Source organism: Scatophagus argus, chromosome 18 (genome assembly GCF_020382885.2).
Source record: "Scatophagus argus isolate fScaArg1 chromosome 18, fScaArg1.pri, whole genome shotgun sequence".
NCBI lineage: Eukaryota > Metazoa > Chordata > Actinopteri > Scatophagidae > Scatophagus > Scatophagus argus.
The window spans coordinates 13,437,320-13,455,986 of NC_058510.1; the positions used below are offsets into that span (position 1 = coordinate 13,437,320).

Below are 18,667 nucleotides of genomic sequence, written 5' to 3' on the forward strand. Positions count from 1 at the left end.
ATGTTTGACTGGAACCACTTAGTGGGTGTTCATTATCAGGAAATAATTGATCTCCTGCAGTCAATCAGAATCAAGTATTCACTCAGACCAAGATATAAATGCTATTATATACAATTACAATGAATAGTATATATCCTACCACTGGTATAATATACATTCCAGTTGGACAATTCAGCAGTTTATGAAATACACAACCAGTACTTAACAATTTTGTAGGTTTTGTTCCTTCATGAAATCCTTGTGCATGAAAAATGGTCTACAATGGTGGTTCGTCTTAAAATTGTTCATGCTAAGTAATAAAGTATCTATCTATCTAACTTGTCAGTAATAATTACCATTGATGCGTAACAATGAGTTCAACATTTTGAAAGTTTACTTTGCCATGTCAGCTTTTTTTTTTTTAACGTCCCTGCCTCTTCAGGCTGTGACTGCTCAGTTGACGAGTTCATCGCCCTTATGTTGAACATGTTTCAATAAAAGAAGGCCCAACCAGCCAAACCCACACTTTGTTTAACTCATCCTGACTCTTCTGTCTTATCCACTTCAGCTGCAAAACCTTGGCTAACAGTTGAACCAGTTTCACTGGGTTCAATAAGCTGCTCTCTCTGCTCTCTTCCCTCCCGATGCCTTCAGCCTCACAAGGGTGAGATGGCTGATTGTTAACTGCACCAAATAAATAATTTATTATTTTAAAACTATTGGCTGCATCAGGCTCATGGGACTTCTGTCTCAGCTTTTAAGCACAATTTTTCGTTTATTTCCTCTTGTTATTTGTCCATATGATGGGAAAGGGTCGAGGTCAAGGTGAGGGTGGAATGAAGCAAGCCCACCTTGCTGAATCTGTCAGCCTCTCAGTCATTTTTATTTCAAAATGGGAGTGGGAATTATTTAAAAATATATATGTACATATTTGTGCATATTGCTTTTCATATGCCCCTAGTGTCAAACAGCCCACTCTGTGCTCCATAATGGCCAGTCTGTCATTGGTTATATGTTATACGTTTCACCTCTGACATAAGCTAATTTGGCCCTTGGTGATTATTTTGTCAGCCCAGCCCACAGAGTGACCGACCCACTGAGATTTCTGCTGTTGCTTCTGAAGGTCAGTGCCATAATGCATGGAGCACCAGTCAATGAAAAAAAAATTGCAAATGGTTGCTCTGTTTATGCTAAGTTAAGGCATTATAAGGTGGTGGCTGCCCTGGTGAATTGGGCTTTGCTTGGTGACTGAGGTGTTTGGGTTTTCACTAGTTTTTTTTTTATCTGAAATTTAACTAAATTTGTGTGCTTCATACATTAGGATGAGTGAGTGATCAAAGTGGGGAAAGGCCTCAAACATCAGCAGTGAGTCAACCACCTCATAGTTTGATTCGTACACAGCTGAATAAACTGAATCTTTTTCTGTTTCAGGGAGTCAAACTAACATCACGGGCATTATTATAGCTGTGCTGGTTGTGACGGTTGTACTGGTTGTACTGCTAACACTGTACTACAAATATAAAAAGGTAAGAAAACACATTACTCCATTTCACCCCAAAATCTGTGTAAATTGTTTTGGTGCGAGTTGCTGCGTTTTGGAGAATGGAACTTTGTTGGCACTTCACTTGTGGTGCTCAAAGCACCAAAATACATTTGAAACTCAGCAACAGCAATGTCTCTTTTCAGAAATGATGACCTATTTAAGACAATCCACAGACCTCGTTGTCAGTAGTTTCATGTAGGAACTAAAACTGTAGAAACTTTCTTTCTATAGAACTGCTGCAGAGAAAGAAACATGCATCTACAAATGCAAATACAAAATGGACACCTCGACAGCTGATATCTCCAAAACTTGGGCAACTCCCATGAAGATTTTTTGATGTAGCCTAAACTGTCCCTTGTAGAGAAAGGTTTATTAGAGAGACTTTTGATTTACTAAAAATATGTGAAAATATGTATCTTAGATTTTGGAGTGAACTGTTCCTTTAAGAAAGAATCTGGCTAAAAAAAGACGTTGACCTCAAGAGGAAGTGTACTGAAAAAAACTCAGACCCAGCAGATTCAAGATAAAAGAGGAAATTAAACCAAATCAGCTGAAGGCTTTGTGTTTGCTGTGCTCATTCATTTTGCTGTTCTTTATACTGAACACGGACAAGTCAAAGTTTGTTTTGAGTGTCACTTTGATGTATTTTTCTAGTGAATTCTGATCACTTTTGTTCAGAGGGGAGGGAGTCAGTGAGTCATGAAGCAAACATCCATCATAATAGCCCTGCAGTGACTCCTTGTGGACCAAAGTGTGTCACATTCACAGTTCCCTGCTACTGCAACCTCACTTTGTCTCAGCGTCTACATGAGGAGGTGCAGGTGGACATTAATGGGAACAGCTTTCCATGCTTACTATTTTATTATTGTGCGTTCATGACACTAAGTACTGATAATGTCACCCAGTTTAAATCATGGGCCCTGTCGTCATTTCTATGCGTATATGTGGATATTTTTGAAAACACATTTTGCCTCTCTGTTTTGTACCTTGGAGAAAACTCTGGTCTTTGCCTCTTAAGTATTTTCTTATTGATAAAATGAGGGAAGTTCAGTTTCAATGCATTCACAGGTTCTGCCCAGCCCAAAATGTCTTCAGTTGATATGAACTGGACATTGAGTCACATTTGTTTTGGTCAGATTTTCTTGTGTTTGTTCATCATGTTTTATTGCACTTTACTTTTTGTTTAAAGGATGTTTTCTTTGGTATATTTCATTTCAAATCTTTTACTTTTACTTGCTAAGTGCCACATCCAAAAATGTCAGTTCATTAGATCTGAAACATTGTTTCTCATGTGTAAGAATGAACTCAGTAACATGTGAACTCCATAAGATATTCAACCCAAAACCTATGAGGACTGTGGATATACTGCTCCAACTTTCAGCAAACTAGTTAAGATACTAACATGCCAACTTGACAGCTGTGAATACTAACAATGGCCATGTTTGTTTACGTTCAGTATTATATTGTTCAGTATTTTATCACATTTCCTTCAGTATTTTTCCAACCTTCCCTCATGTGCTGTGCCTTAATAATGTTTATTATGCAGTCCAGTACACCCACAGCTGCCTGTATGTGACTTTTGACTTTGATATGAAAAATTAGAGTATTTTTTTACTTTTGTAATCTAAATATCTGTTTTGTATTTTGTTTTTCTGTGAAACTAATGCAGGATGTTGCTCATTCAGAGGTCAAACAGATTGTCTTTATCTGTAAATCATACTTTATTTCTAATCAGAGAATTTAATGAATTTAATATAAAGTTTATTATGCAGTCCAGTACAACACCCACAGCTGCCTGTATGTGACTTTTGACTTTGATATGAAATATTAGAGTATTTATTTACTTTTGTAATCTAAATATCTGTTTTGTATTTTGTTTTTCTGTGAAACTAATGCAGTATGTTGCTCATTCAGAGGCCAAACAGATTGCTATTATCTGTAAATCATACTTTATTTCTAATCAGAGAATTTTACCCATCCAACAGGTTCTAAGTAAGCATATACATTTAGTGCATTACTACATGTCATGTCTACATAGAGGTTATTCATTTAATCACTACTGTTCAACAGTTACAGAATTGCTAAAAACCACTTCACTATAACTGTTGTACAAATGGCAAATAAGGAACTTGATTATTTTCAGATTCAGTTTCACTGTCACTCTACAAGCTGACCTTTAAAGTGTATTCTGAGTTATTGAGCAGTTTACTGAATTCTCTCTTACTGTAGCTCAAACTTGCTACTACTATTCCTGTCATGCAACTACCACCATACTTATAAGTGCCAGTGTTAAGGTTGTTCATGCAAACAGTAAAATAACAGAAGGGAAAAAGGTGATTATCTCATTTCTACTTTTAATGCACCAGGCACCTTAATATTTTCCTATTTGCTATAACTTGCACCAATAATTTTTATTTCTGCAAATGTTTTCAGGATTTTCTCAAAATAAAGAATATTTCTACAAATGTAAAAGGGCAAAAACAAAGTTCAAAGGCTGCTGAACTCCTTTTTCTTTTAAGTATTGAGACTTCTCTCCTGGTCTAAAGAGAAAACAGATTTGATGCTGATCTGAACCCAAACATTATGACACAATTGATGATGATTATTCACAGGTCTGCTGTGAGATTTACCCAAACATTTTGTTCAGTCATTAAAAAAAATGCTATTCTGTGTTGCCTGTGTGAAACTTTTAATATTTCAGGTAGCAATTAACATGAAATAAATACTGTATTTATGACATCTAAATATATAAATACGGCTGATTGTTAGAAGTGGAAACCAAAAGAAAAGTAAACTCGAGTAAGAAAGAAATTCTGCTGCTCATAGATGAGTTCATTGGGGAAATCTTACAATAAGAACAATTTCGTCCAACAATGATAAGGACAGACAATAAAACAATGACACCTTTGTTTTTCTTGTCTACGCTTCTGATAGCTGGAAAAGAAATTAAAAACATGCTATGAAATGAAACCAGCTGGCTAATTCGTTAATTATTTTACAAGGGGAATGTCCAAATGGGAGAATTTCTTTTCAGCAGCACAAATGCAATGAACGTAGAATTATTATAGGAATATCAGTAGGAATATGACAGACAGCAGTGTGTCTCTATGATCCCTCAGACTGACCTTTGGTTTCACTTAAATGATCAGGAGATGGCAGTGTTGGATTGAATGTCAGTGGAACCTTTTGTTTTGGCCTCCTGTCATCACATTCAGGTCACATGACTTCATGTGGACTCCCTGCATGCCTCAATGGGGTGTTGATGTCAATTCAGGATATCAGCAGTATAATGTCACAGTGCAGTTGAGATCAGAAGGTTTTGGACTGTGATAATTTCTTTATAATCTTTGTGAAATAATAATGGCAGCACCTAAAGGTCTACTTCTCTTTTGTCTCCTGTTGACTTTTTCTCAAGTGGAAGAAAAAGGTGAGCAACCATCTCTAATAAATTATGATAAACTATGAGAGAAAGAGAAAATATGGCAGAAAGTATACTCCGATTGTTAATATACAGTATATGCTCTTTCAAATATATTTGGAAAGAAATGTATTTCTGATTTAATGGTTGCAAGGCACATTGTTTTATTTTATTATGTTCTGTGATACAAATGACTTTGCACAGAAGCCTGAAAAACAACATTGTTTGTTAAACCTCCTCATTAATATTACCAATATGTAAATATTATTATTAAATCAAAATGCTGATTTATTAACATTTAAAGTCAGTCTTAACACCATAATCAAGTTCATACCTGGCAGCATGAAGACAGTTTACAGTGATTACAGTAAATAAAACCTGTTTCAGTGTTCACATGAGCACCTGACTATTGTTTTGAGACTTGAAATATTATTAATGAATACATACCAGCAGTGGAATGTAACCAAGTACATACATAGTTATGTACTGTAGAGAACTTTATTATTTGAGTATGCCCACTTTATGTTACTTCATATTTATTTTCCACTACAGGATATAGGCCTGTATTCAGTGTAATTTACTTCATGACATTTGTCTCAGTGAGCTACCCAACAGCATATAATGTGGTGAAATACATCCGGCTGTGATATTAAAAGTCTGCTATGTGTCAATCAGTAAAAATATTCAAGTTATACACTCCAATTACAAAAAAACTGGAATGATGTGACATGTTCTGACAATATTCTCCATGTTATATTACATTAATTAATAAGGCAGTTTATACCTGATTTTATGCAACTTTATTATGGTAGCTGAAAGAGCTCAGGACACTGCAACTTAAGAATGCACATCCAAGCAGACAAATCACAAGCAAATTAAAATTAGGTTTTATGTCTAAACTTAAATGCCTTCTGAATGTGTCTTCTTTTTCCTCTGTTACCAGAGTTAACTGTCACATGTTTGAATTCGGAGGACTGTGTGTTGCCATGTCAGTTCCAATCTGATGGCAAAGGTGTGAGGGTCATGTGGTACAAGAAGAAAGCTGTAGTGAGCTGTACACGCTATGGCAACACTAGCTTTGTGGTTGGCCACAACTCGCCAGCTGATAAGTACAAAGGGAGAACTGGCTTATATGCAGACCATGTTCTGGAGGGCAACGCAACACTGGTGTTGAGAAATGTGACACCGAACGACCAGGGAAAATATTTCTGCATCACTATGACCGCACCAGGAACTGAGGAGTCTGGCATCATTAGTCTTGTTGTGAAAGGTAAGGGTGACATAAGGGAGCCATGGCCTATTTTGGAATATTTGGTATAAATAGGAATCTGTTTTGCATCTTAAAGGTACACTGTGCCATTGTTGGCCATCAGGTGTGCTGTAGAGCTCTGTTCAGTTGATCTTGTCAATCAGTTTTGTTCTACGAGTGCATTTGTGCAGGTAGAACGTCCTTAGGTAATGTAATTTATCAGTGTTTGTCTTAAAGATTGTCTTCTTAAAGATTCTTACCTGTAAACGTCTCATTAGTTGCTTGTTTCAGGCTATCCATCCGTTATTTCATGCCTATCGGGAGTTTGGGTGCAGCAGAGGTGTTCCAGATGTCTCTCTTGCCAGAAATGTTTTTTAGCTCACACCTTCACATACCAAATTTAAAAAAAAAAAATGCATTAATGTCTACACTTGTGGCATGACAGCAAACTCTTGATAGTAAGCTCTCAATCTTCAAGAGAAAGCTTATGTTATGATGTTGACTGCTAGTAGCAAATTAGCCTCGCTGACCTTGCACATTGTATATGTATTTGGGTTCATTGTTGTTGATCCCAGTTTACCATTTATGGCAAATGTACTTGTTAGAAGGTATTGTATTGTTCTGCTCTTTGAGATTTAGCTCCAATTTCTTCGGCCTCAAAGAAATGTTTCTGAAATGTTCATATGTTATAGCAAATTAGGAAACTTCCAATTTTATTTTACTTTTTTTTTTTTTTGGTTTTAATAATTTTTACATTGCTGATATGGTCTTCCCAATAAATGATCATTATCATTAAAATAAAACCCTTATTAAAGTATATTTAACATACCATTATTTAAGAACTTGTTTTGATTTTCTTTTTAGCTTAACAAATAAATCTGAGACAGTGGAAAACACTTACACTTAAAGTTATTTAGAGGCACAAAACTATTTTTATCTTTCCTGTTCTGTAGCTCCGGTCCGGGAAGTTGACATTGAGTTTAACGGCAATTCAGTCACCTGCAGAGCTGAAAGCATCTACCCGGCTCCGACACTCACCTGGTCTACAGATCCTCCGACTAATACTCAGCTCCTCCTGAACAAAACAAAGACAGAGAAAAACAAATTCGGCTTCTACAACATCCAGAGTTCACTCAAGCTAAAGGAAAACAGCACCATAAATCAGACTTGCATCTGTCATGTAACCAGCGACACCAGCAAAAAAACAGCATTCCTGAAACATGAAGGTAAGTTTGGTATCGTTGATGTAAAATTTCAATACCAGCAAGCTTTTTGAAAACCAATCTCTTCTTGTCTGTTTGTTGTAGATTCCATCCTGGACTCTCCTGGCAGTGATGTGAAAGTTCCCTGCAGTCTGCCACACAGCGTCCTGCAGAGCTTTAACCTCACCTGGAGGTTCAGGCGCTCAGATCCTATCCTCTCCATCTCCATCACTGGTCAGAAGTCGCAGGTGAAGGTCTGGGAGAAGTGGAAGCCTCATATCTCCAATGGCCTCTCAGCAAGGAGAGGCCTACAGCTGCATAGTCTGAAGCCAGAGCACCAGGGAACCTACACCTGTGAAGTCAGCACACCTGAAGAAACATACATCACCTGGACTGAAGTCACAGTAACTAACGGTAATGAAACACTGAGTCCTAACAGCAGCTGTTTGTAAACAAGTACGGCACAGACATCTAACCTAAAACTTACCTCACTGCGGTTGTAGAAGTTCACTGTTGTCATATTTTATCATAGCTGTAATTCAATCTAGGTGAAAAGTGGTGAAAAACAAACAACAAAATGGCCGGTAGCATGGTTATTTTTTTAGCATCATTGTTTATTATCTGCAAAGACGGAACTACTGAACAGCTAGAACCAATCTGGCTATTTACCCCTCTTCCAGTCTATAACTTACTACTAAGTTATACTAAGTTAAGCAAAGTTAATGGCCTCCTAAGTCACTCACTGGGAAACCAAACACTAAACTAACAGTCTAAATTAGCACAAAGCAACCTGGTCAGTCTGTAAAGTTTATACCAAAGAAATCCAAAGAGTTTGGAGTTTGCTAATCGGTTAATGCTGCTACATTCAGCCATGCATGTTGAGTGACATGTGGAAAAATGTGTTATCTTGACCTTCTGATTTATTTTTCAGACTCTGAACAGAACATCTACATCTACATCATCATTGGACTGTGTTGTCTCCTGTGTCTCCTGTGTCTCCTGTTATGTGGGATAAAGGCCTTCAGAAGTGACTTCTTCATTTACTGAATTTGATACTCAAATGTTTAACAATACAACACTCATACATAAAAGGAAATGGCTCACTTTTGTGATTTGGCCCAGAAACTGATCCAAAAAACACAAAATTACTACAAAGAAATGCAAAACGAAGAGAAAGAAGCAAAATATGATTGCGTAATTTTCGGTCATTCTCTCCTTGGCATTAATTTATTAACTTCATTAAAGAACATTATCTTTAGTTTATTGTAGCCAACAACCTGAGCTTTAAATGAAATTAACACATTTAAAAAAAAATTCAAATGTGCCCCAGTCTGTTCCCCATTCAGTAGTTTCTAACCTGGCCCCTGTGGAGAGAAGCTCTAAAGCTGTATCCCAATAATTTAGACTTTTACATTTTTGATGTATCTGGTGCCAAGAGTTAAAAATCTTATTTTTCAATTATAAGTAGAAATTTGTATCATTTAAATACTCCTGTTCCATTTTTATGTGGTTTCTATGAACAAACGTAAGTTGGATAAATGTGACATAAATGTCAGTATTTATGTTGTGTCATGTGTGTGTGTTTCTGCATCTTTATGATTCAGAATAAAATTTTAGGCTTTGTGATGAAGTTTGGAACGTGTAACATGTCGGAAATTGCATTTCGACTGACAGAACATAATCATCAAATTTATCTAGGATAAAACGTATATGTATCTGTACTTTGGCAGGTGTGCAAAAGAAGCCTCATGTAATGTATTCTTATTTCTAGCCGTTGTTTTATTAGCACAATTATCTGTTATTTAACTTTAAGTTACTGTCATTTTTTAATACAAGGACTCAACGCAGCCACCTACTACCAGGAGTTGTTGGGTGCATATAAAACAGTAAACATTTCAAAAATAAGTTTATTAATTTGTGGTGGAAATTTTGTGTGCTTTGCAGTAACAGTAAGATAATGTTATACTTTTACTTCATACTTGATGTAATTAGTCTTAATTGTTAAATTGTAAGGATTTTGACAAAATGTTTGCTACAATATGAAGATGTTAAAACACAAAGACATTGTTATCAAATTATTTTAAATGTCAAAAACAGATATTGTATATGCCAAGATGTTTGTGTTCAAAAATGCCTACTGTTTCCAAAGTGTGACTGAAGTGTAGCAGAAACTAAAGTAAAACACAACATTAACTCATTTAAAAAGTCAAACTTAAACAATGCTGATATTTGATTCCCTGCTCTATTTATTGAGTGCATATAACAATCTGCTCAGACCAGTCAGACAACTCAGGTTTGAAACCAGATGCCTGCACAGAGGATTTTACTTTCATTTGACAGTGTATTCTCCACCAGGTCCAGAGAACGTTTCCTCTCTTCAGCTAAAGACTTTTTTTGAATCATTTTTTCACTGTTTTTGCTTGAAAAAATTACTGAAACAAGAAACTGATTGGCAGCATCAATGGGGTGCCAAACTTCAACAAAACACCAGAAGTCACTCACCTCATCGAGAAAATGCCCACCTGTTCAGGCATGTTTCACCTCGGTTCATATCATTCCCTGTTTTCTTTCTTTGCCTCCTCCATGAACAAGTTGCTTTCTCTTTTGCATAGTAGAATTCCCATAGATATTCAACCACCAATGACAAATCCTGTCCTGTTTGAGTTGTGCAATGGCAGACATGCTTTCTTTATGCCCTAAACTGAGCTTTAATTTTTCCAGGAAAATTCTTGCCCTGTGGCAGACAGTATAGCATAGTGGAAAAATAGTGGTGTCATTTGTCTTTGGCCATTAGACTGTGGAGTCAACAATTACATTAATTTATATATCCCAAGTCCAATGACATCAACTCTATCTATTTCTATTTCTGAGTTTTGAAAAATCTGGAAATAATATTTAAAACTTATTATCATGTATGGAGGACTGCATTATTTAACCCAAAGCTCAATCTGAATGATGTATTCTGATCAGAAACAATGAGAAACAAAAGAAAAAGATGTCTGCTGAATGTGACTGTTTATTCAAACCACACAAATAAAATTAAGATAATAATATGTTGATGTAGTTATTCACTTCAAATTTAAGAAAGAAGACACACAGCTATGCACCTGGAAAAGTTTTCAAACAAAAATAATGAAAAAGCAAAAAACTTCTGGACTGAAACAGTACAGAGTAACATGACTGTGCATTGTCCAGTGTGTGTGTGCGTGTGTGTGAGTGTGTGTTACAGCAGGCGTGGGTTTTCCTCTCTGTAGTCATGTGGGTCTCCTTTGAAGGGCAGATGTGGAGGGTGGTTACAGATTCCCATCAGGAAGATGATGATGGTGCCGATGGTCATCACCGGGGTGACCAGGAAAAGACAGAGTCGGTCCACCGTACGAGCAATGCCGCTCCAATTATCTTTCTCCTGTGAACAGAACAGCAGGCTTAAAGTTTCTCTTCTAATTTACATATATGATTTTGCACAAATAGCCGAAAGTATGTGGACAACTGAACATCACACCAATAGGTGAACATGAGATTTTGACACCACTGGCATCAATCTGCTGCAATAACAGCCTCTACATGACAATACATCATCCTGTTTTTCTCTCTGTCTCACCTCATTGTAGTCATTCTTGTTGCGCATGTGTTTGATGATGTAGTTTGCACCGTCCACAGCCGGCTTGATCTCTGCATACAGCTGATCTGTAACACCTCCATCATCCTGTGGCTTCACAGCTACACACACACACACACACACACACACACAGTGGTTCAGTAAAGCTCTGATGAAGAACCATTTCCAGGGAACGATGAAATGAGCTCATAGCACCTCATGTCCTACAGGGGACCAAGAGAATCAAGTTAAAATGGGGCTCAATTAGTTTGAGTGAGACATTTTTTACATGTCCGCATTCTATGTAATCAAACTGTAGTTAGCTGGGAACTTTATTGTCTTTGGCATCACCATAGTGTTACAAAAATCTGATACTGATGAGAACAAACATCAGGGACACAGAATCAACAAAGAACGTTATAAAAGAAAAGTAAAATTCAATATGAAATCTTCAACGCATTTTAATTGCATTTGGCAGGATGGACTTCCAGAACATGATTTTGGTTTTAATGGAGCTTTACAGTTTCAGCTCATTGTTTATCTGTCTGATCTGAAACATTACGGTTTTGGTTCACTCTCACCCCTCTCAGTATCATCGCTGTCAGCAGCACCAGGCAGCTGTTCACAGATAAAAACCTCTATAACCCACTGTACACTGCCTGCTCAGCAGCCAACAGCAGACAGACACAGTAACAAGCTGGTAATCATAGTGGAACATTTAACAGGTAAAGATTGATAGTATCCACATTGCACCTGCATTTTTAGGTGGATACCAACACAACTCCAAATTAATGATAAAATTGCTTTATAACTGCTGGGTGAACAGTATCATTGCATCAACATAAAAAAGGTGAAGATATTAATGGTGTGTCACAACTTGTTTCTGCTGCGCCCAAGAGACCAGAAATAAAATTACTGCAGGCGTAAATGCTGACTGATATTACTGGACATACTTGCTGCGTGTGTGGTTCGCGTCATCAGTCCGTGTCTCTCTGACTGTTTCTCAAACATCAGCTCACTGCGGGACTTGACACTGTAGTACTCCTCTGCCGAAGCAATGTAGCCCACTGAGCTGGATCGCCGTGGCAACGCTGCATCCCAGTACGGCTCCGCCTCTGTGGGGCGAGACATACGCAGGATGCGGGGCAAACGCTCGAGGAAGAACTGAAAACACAAAACAAATAATGGCAGCATGTTATATAATGGCTAATACACTTTTTTAGCAGACTGTGTGTTGCAATAAGCATGCTTGTGTCCAATTGTTGTGTTTATTGTGTGTTATGAGGAGAATATGTGTGCGTGTGTGTGTGTGTGTGTTACCTTCTTGGTCCACTCAGACATAACGTGTGTGCTCGGTGTCCTGAAGTGCAGATTGAGGACGACCACACAGTTCAACACCACCACCGTCACCAACACCATGATGAACATCAAATATCTGAGACACACACACACAACTGTCTCAGATTTTGTTGGTGTGATTGAATGTTGAGCTTTTGTTGGCATAGCCACAATCATTTTATGTTTCTTTGATCTTATTGCTTTCTTACTTTATTTGTTGTTCAGCAAAAGGGAAAAGGCAGCAGCACTTGAAAATCACTTGCAGCTGTATGTCCATCAATAAACTTTCATAAAAGTCAAGCCAAGTTTTCCCTGTTTTATACCATTTTGTTATCTTAGTTTGTCACTCCTATTTTAAATAAAGTCATTTAATCTGCTGTCACATCACTCTTCTAATGGGCTTACAGTGAATATTAACAGAGCTAAGTGTCAGCAGATAGCTACAACTCCAGAAGTATTAAATGAATTTCCACCAAAACACTTCCCCGATTGGTGTGCGTGTGTGCATCTGGGTGTTACACACTTGACAATAAGTGGAACCGACATGGACGTCTCCGGCAGCCTTTGAGAAATCAGCAGCAGGAACACAGACTGAGCCAGCAGCACCGAGATGGACAAAGTCATCTTCTCACCACCTACAAGCACACACAGACACACAAAACCCCTTTAAGAGCCCAGCGTGTCCAGATGAGCTCTGCCGTGTTCCATCATGAATGCTGTTCATTCAGTAAAAAAAAAAAAAAAAAAAAAAATACAACAGCTATATTCAGGTCAAATCAGGTGAGATTTTGTATTTCAAGTTGACCAGATATGAAGACACTAAACTTGTTTGTTTTGTATGTGGTTTAAATGTGATGTTTTGCTCTGCTGTTGGTTGTGGGTTTAGGATTTAGGGTTTAGGAAACTGAAATGTTCATAGTGAAATCATTGAAATTACAAAAGAAAAACATATTTGATGTGACCCCACAAAATTCTGTTCATCTAATCTGTATGGCTTGATACCTGTGGAGGCAAGTAAGAAAAATGTTTCTGGTGGTTTGGTTGAACTGATCTTTTAATTTCTACCGGTGTTTTTTTAAAGACGTAAACATGCACTGACTGTCAGCAGGCAGGTAGTAGACAAGCGAGGCAAGGAAGGAGATGAGGACACAAGGGATGATGATGTTGACGATGTAGAAGAGAGGTTTGCGTTTGATGATGAGGTAGAAGGTGATGTCCTGGTGCTTGTTGCTCTCCATGGGAATGTGCTTGTAGGTGTTTCTCTTGGCCGGCCGGTGGATGATTTCCCACTCGCCGTTCTCTATTCAAAAGTGGTGAGAAACAAGACGGAGGACAGGAAATTTTAACAACCGGAGGAGGAATTTCTGTTTCATAACTACAATCTAGAATTATCCGAATTAAACTAAAATGATTCGGAAATGACAAGAAGGGAAATAAACAACAAATTGTATTTATTTAAAAATAAAACATTTAAAGGGCTTGGACAGAGTTAATATAGAGCTGATGTGGAGCTAAAATAGCAGCAACACAGAGCTGACATAGAGCTAACATAGAGCCAAAGTGGTGCTAATATAGGACTGACATGAAGCTAACTGATGCTGAGCTAACATAAAAAGACTATACACTATATAGTGTTGGGCCACCTGACCATTACACCAAGAGGGACTTTAATGACAATGCATTCTAAACACATAGACAGCTTTGCAGCTATAACAACTTCTACTCTTCTGTGAAGGCTTTCCACAAGATTTTGGAGTGTTTCTCTGGGAATATTTGCCCATGCAGTAGGGCAATTGTGAGGTCAGACACTGATGTTGGACAAAAAGACCACGCACAATCTCTGTTCAAGTTCATCCCAAAGGTGTCAGATGGGGCTGAGGTCAGGACTCTGTGAGGGCCAGTCAAGTTCTTCCACACCAAACTCACCCAACCATGTCTTTATGGAGCTTTGCTTTGCATTCAACTGCAGGAACAAGAAGGAAAAACAAATTACCTGTAAAGCTAGCAGGGTCAATGATGATCCACTCCACTGTCCAGCTGCTCGTTTCATCTGCCTCTTCCTTCAACAGCATCCTGATCTCTTTGGCATTGTATGTTAAAGAGCTGCAAAGCAACATGCGAAATGTTGATATTATCGAGAGGAACATTTTTGCTGCATTTAGTATATTTGCTAAAAATTCTTCCGAGCTGAAAAAACATGTTTGGCTCGTGCTACTTACGTGAATTTGAGCGTGCAGTTCTGCCAGTCAAAGGGGAAGTATTGGACACTGATGGAGCAGGAGGAGCGGAAGATGGCAGGGGGTAACCAGTAGCAGAGACCAGTAGAATCCACCAGTACGTTACTGTAGTAGGCCACCTGGAACTGGGCGTCATTACTGGTGGAGGGAGAGGGCAGATAGGATTACAACATGCATATATACACAATACACACATATAGTGACAGTGGAGTAATCTCAACTCAAGGTGTATCCGGAGGCTGTTTGGGGGTTTCAGTCACATCACATTATTTTCATCTGCTCGAAGCATTGGCATGGATGGGAAGCTCTTCAGTGCTCAGAAAAAATTGAAGCTTGGTCATTTGCAGTTAAATGATTCTGTCTCCTAATGAAGATCATATATTATGATCAAAAGCTCCAGAACAGTTATTAAATGGATCTATAGGAAGTGAGATTGTTTTGTCTGATAAATGTGTTTTATAAAAAGCTCTGTGAAAACTCCACCATGAGTTTGATTCCTGCAAGCAGTTGAATGAACGCACCACCAAGCAGAATGTTTCACGCTATCTCTTTCACTGTTTACTGTTATTGTAACTCTCACCACTCGAAGTGAATATAATGGATTTTTAAACAGGAAAGACAAAAACAATTACTTCTCAGAGCAAGTCTGGGCTGTCAACTCTTAAAAATAAAAGTAAAAGAGCTGTATGGCAGAAGGCCAGTGTGTTTATTACAGGTTGGAAGGTATTCTCTCTCCACACTTTAAATGAACAAGAACGAAAGCGAATCTCACTTGTTTTCCAGCACAATCTCTGGCAGCCACACCATGCTGGATGGCAGGCGAAGCATCTCGATGCCATCAAACTCTGTTGTATTCCACGAGAGACGGTAGTCAGTCCACGTCTGTCACCACACACATGTCCAGAGTTAGTGGAAATAAAGCATTCATGAGGAAAAAGTTGCTTTCAATGTAAAATGAAAGAAATTACTGTCATTTCCTTACATGATCTATCCATACATTAGTCAGCAGTGTCTCATCTGCCTCTTTCTACAAAGGAAGGAGAAGAAATAACTCAGATTAGAAGAGGAACAACTTGTCATCCTGCTCCTGAGATTTTTGCTTTTCGAAAATCAAGTTTCAAAACTCTGTCAAAGATAAACTCAAGTATCAATACAATGTTTTCCATTTTCTTGGTTATATTGTTAACAATATCTGACTGTATTTTAGTAACTAAATCCTTGGGTTTTATTCTGTTCTTTTGCAGATAACGTATTCCCCTGGTAGGATTAGGTTTTGAATCTGAAGTCCTGTTTGAAATAAAGTTTTGACACTTTGGGTACAACATCTAAAAACATACACACTCGCTCGTGCACACACACACACACACAGTCTGTACCAGAGAGATTAGGTTGGAGAGCGTGAGTGCGAGGTAAACATCGACTGCATCTTGCTGCCTCTCAACTGGACGCAACTCTTTGTTGTATCCTCGTTCTTTTAACAGGTAGTTCATCAGACGCTCCTCTTCGTTCCTGCCCCAGCACTCTGACACGCACACACACACACACACACTTCTCATTTAAGTCAAGAAAACATATACTTTTTTTCCAACTTGGCACCATAAACTGAATATGTGAAAGAGATAGATATGTGAAGGGTAATACTCGACTGAAGCAAAAGAGACTGACATCACACCAATAAAACATCCTCATCCAAGTACCTAACGTCCACTGTGTGGTCACAGTTTGTGTGGGGGAGCGTCAAACAAAGAACACAAATCCATAGACACCAGGAGTGGACGCAGTGTTGCAGGAATGCAGCAGAGCTAATTCCATTCATTTTTATACTGTTGGGTGGTTTAATTCATCTTATAATAATACACATTATTCTATGAGCATGTTATTTTTTTTTAAATCTGCATCTACAAAGTAACAATTAACTACTAAGTTAAAAAGTACTATATTTCCTTCTGAAATGTAGGTTTACAGTGATATAAGAATACTGTAAATAAAGCATTCCACCTGACTCACACACACAGGAAACAAACTGTGTCTGGCTGTGTGTGAATACTTTCATGCTGATCGTATTTCAGGGTATCTTGGCAGCTGCTCTGAGGTTCTGCTGCTGTCACGCCAACAGCCTACACTGGGACAACCTGGAGGACATTTTCCCTCTAAACCCTTCCAGCTTACCACGCAGCCATGTTTGTTTGTATTTATTCTTACTTTCACCTTTTCTTTTATTAAACCAAAGCCCAGTCAGAGTCACCCACTGATCTGTTCTGGTGGTTCATCACAGATACTGCTTACCTTTTATCTTGTAATATTATTCTGTTTAGTTAACTTGTCTTATTTTTGAGAAGTCATTCTAGTGCTGCAACTAATATTTATTTTCATTATCAATCAATCTGATAATTGTTCTCACTTTAATAAATTAACTATTTTGTATATATATAAATATAAGAAAATACTATCAAAAGCAAAGGATGACATATTCAAACTGTTTTGTCTGCAAAGAAAACCCTTAAATGTTTACATTTGAGAAGCTGAAAATGAAAAACTTGCATGTTTTAGCATAAAAGATATAAACACAGACATTTATAGCTGACAACAAACATTTGCTGCTTTAATACTAAAATAGGCTGTGCGGCCTTTAAAAACACAAGTCAGTTGAAATTGCAACCTCAACTAAAATTTGCAAAAAAAGTAGTTTTATAGCACAAATTCAATCTGCAAGTGAAATTTTCAAGCAACTCACCAGATGAGAACAGAGCGAGCAGGAACACGGTGCCCAGGGCAGCACGCTGAAGCTTCATGGCTGACTGCTGGTGAGAAGTCCGGCGTCCTTTTACCCACCGACCTTCTGCCAACAAGACTGAGTGATTGACAGGTAGCAGCTGCAGAAACATGGGAGAGAAAATAGATAACACACAGAGAGCAGGCGTGAGCAGCCAGCTGCCATCAGCTTCACTCTGTACAGGAAACAGAATTGGGGGGGGGGTCAGATACAGAAATAACATAACAAAGATCTGAACATCATATCATGATTTACAGGTGAAAAGCTGGTTTAACTCTTACAGAAAAATTTAACTTTGACAGAGAGAATACATTAAACCGGGGTTATAAGAGATGAGAGGATCATCATAATCTAATTGCTATCAGCATATAGATCAATCAATAAACAAGAAAGCGTGGTTAGAAGTAACCCACTAACTGAAGCTACTTGTACTTAACAAAAGTAGAGCATTTGTTCCAACACTGAACAGTCACTGACTGGCCAGATGAGGGCACTACTATTGAAGGACTTGATTTTTCAGGCATACTGTAATTTAACTGGTTTACTAATCTGTGGTGTAAAACAATAGACTTTTCAAATGGGGAAGCTGCAATATAGAGGTATATATAGCTTCCCTGTCTGGAGTTAAGGATACCCTTCACATGTGTTCTCAGACATCAAACAGTTCAATCAGCTTGTTAAAAATGATTGATAAATTACATCTTCTCCCCTTAGCTCAGAGAAAAACACAGAATCTGTGGATACGTAACTAGGCATAGAGATGTTTGTTTCAAAGGTTTCACTGCTGTACACAAGATGTCTCTGAAATTGACTGAAATTCTTAGTGTTTCGACATGAACTTTTTCCACGATTGGATACCAGCCTAAGATTGGCCCCCAAACTACCTGTAGTGTCACTAAATCAAATCGAAAAATAAGAAGGAAAAGACGATAGCATGCATCTGGTCACTCACCTGCAAAACGGGAACCTGCAGAACCCAGGGATCATGACAATATGTTCAGATCAAATTGTTTGTTTTAAAAACAGATTTGAAATGTTCATCTCCACTGAATGAGTAAAATAAGTTCAGCCAAACTCCCTCCAACATCGTTTACACAAACACTTTCCACAGGCTTTGCAGTTTGGAAAGCTGCAGTTTAAAAACTCTCACATTTTAAGAGTTCTGTAAACTGATTAATGCAATCACACAAAGTATGTATTAAGTAATTTGGTAACCTGAAGTATGAAGCATTTGTCAAGTTAAAATACACAACATATTGTTTCAGATGCCAGAGAAAATGTGCACAGCTCATAGCTGGTGTTTCCGTGCTGTATCTCTATCCTGAGCATT

General features: G+C 37.9%; 2 protein-coding genes across 4 annotated transcripts in view; one reads left to right on the forward strand and one right to left on the reverse strand.

Moving 5' to 3' along the window:
* Positions 1 to 7,409, forward strand: part of LOC124049293 (butyrophilin-like protein 2) — a 59,347-nt gene extending 51,938 nt beyond the window's left edge. For 2 of the 3 annotated variants that reach the window (XM_046370743.1, XM_046370742.1), the window contains exons 8-9: positions 1,411 to 1,505; positions 2,203 to 3,275. In XM_046370743.1, the coding sequence (XP_046226699.1) occupies positions 1,411 to 1,505; positions 2,203 to 2,562 (455 nt within the window). In that variant the 3' untranslated portion in view covers positions 2,563 to 3,275. Of the gene's footprint in view, positions 1 to 1,410; positions 1,506 to 2,202; positions 3,276 to 7,142 lie in introns of those variants that run through there. The other variant, XM_046370741.1, reaches the window with a different exon arrangement.
* Positions 7,410 to 8,440: 1,031 nt separating this feature from the next.
* chrnd (cholinergic receptor, nicotinic, delta (muscle)) lies at positions 8,441 to 18,646 on the reverse strand. The gene is made up of 12 exons (XM_046370746.1): positions 17,299 to 18,646; positions 15,941 to 16,086; positions 15,547 to 15,591; positions 15,337 to 15,446; positions 14,547 to 14,702; positions 14,321 to 14,430; positions 13,427 to 13,627; positions 12,851 to 12,962; positions 12,310 to 12,424; positions 11,943 to 12,153; positions 10,993 to 11,111; positions 8,441 to 10,797 (listed from the first exon to the last, which is right to left on the reverse strand). The coding sequence occupies exons 1-12, from the start codon at positions 17,558 to 17,560 to the stop codon at positions 10,615 to 10,617; spliced, it is 1,770 nt and encodes a 589-aa protein (XP_046226702.1). The 5' UTR covers positions 17,561 to 18,646; the 3' UTR covers positions 8,441 to 10,614.
* Positions 18,647 to 18,667: the final 21 nt, after the last annotated feature.

Coding starts and splice junctions, on each gene's coding strand:
- chrnd (XM_046370746.1), bottom strand. CDS start 17,560: ATGTTATTTCTGTATCTGACCCCCCCCCCAATTCTGTTTCCTGTACAG. Junction 15,447..15,546: donor CTAATGTATGGATAGATCAT/GTAAGGAAATGA, acceptor GTGTGGTGACAG/ACGTGGACTGACTACCGTCT. Junction 13,628..14,320: donor TGACCCTGCTAGCTTTACAG/GTAATTTGTTTT, acceptor ACTTTTGAATAG/AGAACGGCGAGTGGGAAATC.